This window comes from Sinocyclocheilus anshuiensis, unplaced genomic scaffold (genome assembly GCF_001515605.1).
Source record: "Sinocyclocheilus anshuiensis isolate Anshui unplaced genomic scaffold, SAMN03320099.WGS_v1.1 scaffold1114, whole genome shotgun sequence".
Lineage (NCBI taxonomy): Eukaryota > Metazoa > Chordata > Actinopteri > Cypriniformes > Cyprinidae > Sinocyclocheilus > Sinocyclocheilus anshuiensis.
This window is the reverse complement of record NW_015540838.1, coordinates 2179690-2183769: the sequence shown is the minus strand read 5'-3', so window position 1 is coordinate 2183769 and position 4080 is coordinate 2179690. Positions and strand designations below refer to the sequence as shown.

The 4080-nt window shown below is 37.6% G+C and overlaps 1 protein-coding gene across 3 annotated transcripts in view; it reads left to right on the top strand.

Annotated features, from left to right (window-relative positions):
• The window catches only part of LOC107687438 (transmembrane protein 240-like), a 16738-nt gene extending 14340 nt beyond the window's left edge, over positions 1-2398 (top strand). For all 3 annotated transcript variants that reach the window (XM_016484788.1, XM_016484786.1, XM_016484787.1), the window contains exon 4: positions 1280-2398. In XM_016484788.1, coding sequence (XP_016340274.1) covers positions 1280-1434 — 155 coding nt within the window. In that variant the 3' untranslated portion in view covers positions 1435-2398. The remainder of the gene's footprint in view (positions 1-1279) is intronic.
• The last annotated feature ends 1682 nt before the right edge of the window (positions 2399-4080 follow it).

The window sequence follows — 4080 nt, the reverse complement described above, 5'->3', positions numbered from 1 at the left end:
TGGCTGCAATATAACAAAGAGTGAAAAATTTAAGGGGGTCTGAATACTTTCCGTACCCACTGTATACACTGCATTGAGGCACATACCTTGAATTTTAGCTCTCATTTCCTATTTTAGAATTACATTTCATTGCTTTGACTTTTTCTGTTACTCTTCTGTTTAGCTAAGGAGTAATATATCTGATAACTGATTTATACTGTAATAATTGAAATGATCAAATATTTGATACCTTTAGCTTTATATATTTTATATTATATATTTTTGACATTTTAATCTTATAATATAATATTAATAATATATTTTAAACATATTTTATATTATATATTTTTTAACATTTTAATAATAATTTTCTGTTCAGATCAAGAATAATATAAATGTTAACTGATTTATATTGTATTAATAAAATGTTTTATATATTTACACTTTAATATATTTTATATTATGAATATGCATATCCATATTTTTAAGAACAAATGTAATTATTTGTACAGACGATCCTTTTTTTGCAGTTTCCGTATCTCCCCAACAACCCAAAACAGCCTTAGAAGTGAATTAAAAGGTTACAGTCATGTAAAAAACGAAGAAATAAAAAAGCACCCAAAATGAAAAGAACAGTAATAATAAAATTAAATAATATATTACAGTAAATAAAATAATAATAATTTAGGGGGGAAAACATAAAAAAATGAGAGAGAAAAAAATATCCATATTTTAATAAAATATTTTTTATAGATTTATCTTTTTATATATTTTTATAAAAGGGCTAATATGACTGCTTACAACCAACATCCCCTACCTTTCTTTTGTTTAAACAAAGGAACTCTATTACTGAGTCCCTTTAATATTAAGCTCTTCACTAAACTCTTCCTCCCTTTCTTTTGATCCAGCTATAAGGCTTTAAAAAACCCTTATTCACCGTCTTGCTCTGTATACCCTTCACGACAGTCCTAGTGGATGGCATACCCATGGAATGCTATAAATAACCCCCCGCTCCCCCATCGCCTCCCTCGCACACACACTGACACACTTTCAACAGGGCTAGTTGTGAGGGGCGGGGCTGTCTGAGGAACTCTCTGTGGTTTCGCTATACCTCTACGGCCCAGACTCCACGTCTGGACCCACATGCTGTTTGCATTAACACATTGTGTAGACATGCTGGTTCATTGTAAGCTGTACATTTTTTCCTTTTTTTAACCATCTCATTAGCTTAATCATTAAGAATGTATGGAACTCCGCCATTTGACCGATGCTAATGAGTTTTTCTCTGGGCCACTCACAGATACCCCTTCCTGGTCGTGGTTGCCACAGTTCTGCAACCTCCGGGACCTCCGTAGACGCGCACAGCTTCGGCAGCTGGAAGATTCCAGCGGAAACATGGTGCACATCAAGCAGAAGCTCTATCACAATGGTCATCCCAGCCCCCGCCACCTCTGACTTTAACGGCAGTTTCCCCAAAACTGCTCCATTACCAGCTGCTGCCTCAGAGACCCACTTTAATTGTTCCACTACATCACTTAGACCTTCAAAAACCACTTGAGTATTTGCCAAAAGAAGAAATAAGATTACCCTTGCCAATATGCTGATCTGTGTCCACATTCGCCACGTTTGGCGAATGGTTTAGAAAGGTTTTTTTCTGTACAGGCATTTTATTCTCAATTGCTGAATCTAGGCATGCACCTTTAGAATGGGGGAGGATGCAAGAAATGGTTTTGTGAGACATGGGAGTCAATTCATGTTTTTCCTTGCTTTTCCCCCCACCTTTTTTTAGCTTTTTCATCAGAAAACAACATTTTGGGAGGTGGGTGATAAGCGGGTGGGGTGGGAGGGTGGAGGTTATGGTTTTGTGATGGTATAGTTAGAGATTAATGCTCTTGTAAATAGTTATACATATTGTTTTACGGGATTTAAGCAAACACGGGAGTCGGAGGTTCTTAGATAAGAGTCATGAACTGAATAAAAAGAGAGAAAAACATAAAGAGGAAAGAATTTTGAATGCTGATATGTGATATGTGAACTTTTTGGATGGATGAAACAGAGATCACTCTAAAAAAATGATTGATTAGCTTTGTTACCATGTGAAATAAATGAATGTATTCATTTTATCTGTAAATAAAGGAGAGTGCAGGAAGGTTGAAATGAGCGGTCAGGGCTCTTTTTGCTGTTTTGAACGTCATCCGTCGTATGTGAGAGAACTGCTAGCACTTGCCTTGTCTCTTCCCTACACTGTGTCCAATAGCCCTTCCTGGTCTGCTTTTAAACTACTCCAAACTCAAACAAGAACAACCAGCCTGCCAGCACACAGAGCCCTGACCCAATTTTCTCTTCCTCTTTATGTCCAGACAATGCTGTTGTGAAGATAAAATGTCTGTTTTATTAAAAGTGCCATTGAAGCACAACAGTGACCCCTAGTTTTGGGATGTGTCATTTCTCAACGACTGAAGGTGGTGTGCATGGGACAATAACATTCATGCTGAGGGGAAACGTTTCTGAGGGGAAAATGTATGGTTAATGACTCATAAAACAAGTAGAATTCAAGCAAAATATTGTATAGCAACTAGTGCTGTCAATCGAAAAAAAAACGTGACATAATATACCTCTTCCAATACAATTTTCCGAAAGATAGTTTTGGTCATTAAAGGTAGTTGTTATCACGCTGATATATGTTAAATTGTTCGTTGTTGTGATAAGTTTTTAGCTAGTAATTTGATGCTATAAAAACGGGGCGTGTTGTTAAGGTTGATTGGGGGTGACATTATAGCTGCGAGAGAGACCGGCTGGAATAGCAGGCGCACGGTCGATGGCGGAAGCTTCAGCGAGAAGTCGGAAAGGAACGGCGGTGAGGCACAACTGCTCCGCGAATGGAACAGAGAAGTTTGAGTGGGGGGATAGTGAAGGGAGTATGGATGTAGGAAGTGAAGAGGAAAGTGAAAGATCTTTAGGAAATTGCTGGAAAGAAGTAGGGAGTAATCGGGGAGAAAAACGGAAGAAAAGGAGTGATGTAGAAGAGTCTGATGAAAAGAGTGGAGAAAGTATAAAATGCATCGTAAGGTTTGGAGATCAGATTGGGGTAAGCAAAATTAATCCGTTAAAACTGACAAAGATCATAAATAGAGATATAGGAAATATCGATTTCGCTAAAGTTCTCTCTGATGGGAATTTGCTAGTTGGATGTAATAAACAAGAACAAGCAAATAAAACTCTCAAACTTAAGGAGATAGGAGGGATTAAAGTTGTCAGCACAAACAGAGTTGGAGATAAAAGTAAAAGTAGGGGCCGAAAAGGGATCATTTTTGGTGTTCCTCTTAATATAGGTATGGAAGAGTTTAAAGGTAACTTAAAGGGAGGGAGGATAGTAAATGTGCAAAGGATAAAATCAGGTGCATATGGAAACAGAAGAGACACGGAAACAGTAGTAATAGAATTTCAAGAGGATGAAATTCCAAAAAGAGTAATGATGGGTGTGATGAGCTACGTTGTAAGAGAATATACCAGTGAGATGTTTTAATTGCCAAAGGTTTGGGCATGTTGCTGCAAGATGTAGGGAACAGTGTAGATGTGCTCGTTGTGGAGGAAACCATGAATATGGCAAGTGTGAGGAAGGTGTACAACCAAAGTGTTGCAACTGTGGAGAGGCACATAGTGCAGCATTCAGAGGATGTGAAGTATTGAAAATAGAAATGGAGATTCAGAAAAGGAGGGTGGAGAAGAAGCTAACATATGCAGACGCAGCAAAACAGGTTAAAGGACAAACTAAAGAGCAAAGAGGTCAGTCAGGGGTTTCAGTTGAAAGAAACAATGAAGTTCCGGAAGAATTTATGATGATTGAAAAGAAAAAATTAGTGACATTTATTGCAGGAGTTATAAATAGTACAGCTGGGATTGAATCAAAAACACAGAAGACTCAGTTAGTTGTTATAGCAGCAATACGTCATCTTGGAATGATAGGCTTGACCTGGGAAGAAGTCAGAGATGAACTTCAGATAAGATCAAGTCAAGAAACATGTGGATAATACATATAGATGATTTCAATAATTCAGTGGAATGCAAGATCTCTGATAGCAAACGGTCAGGAGTTCAAGC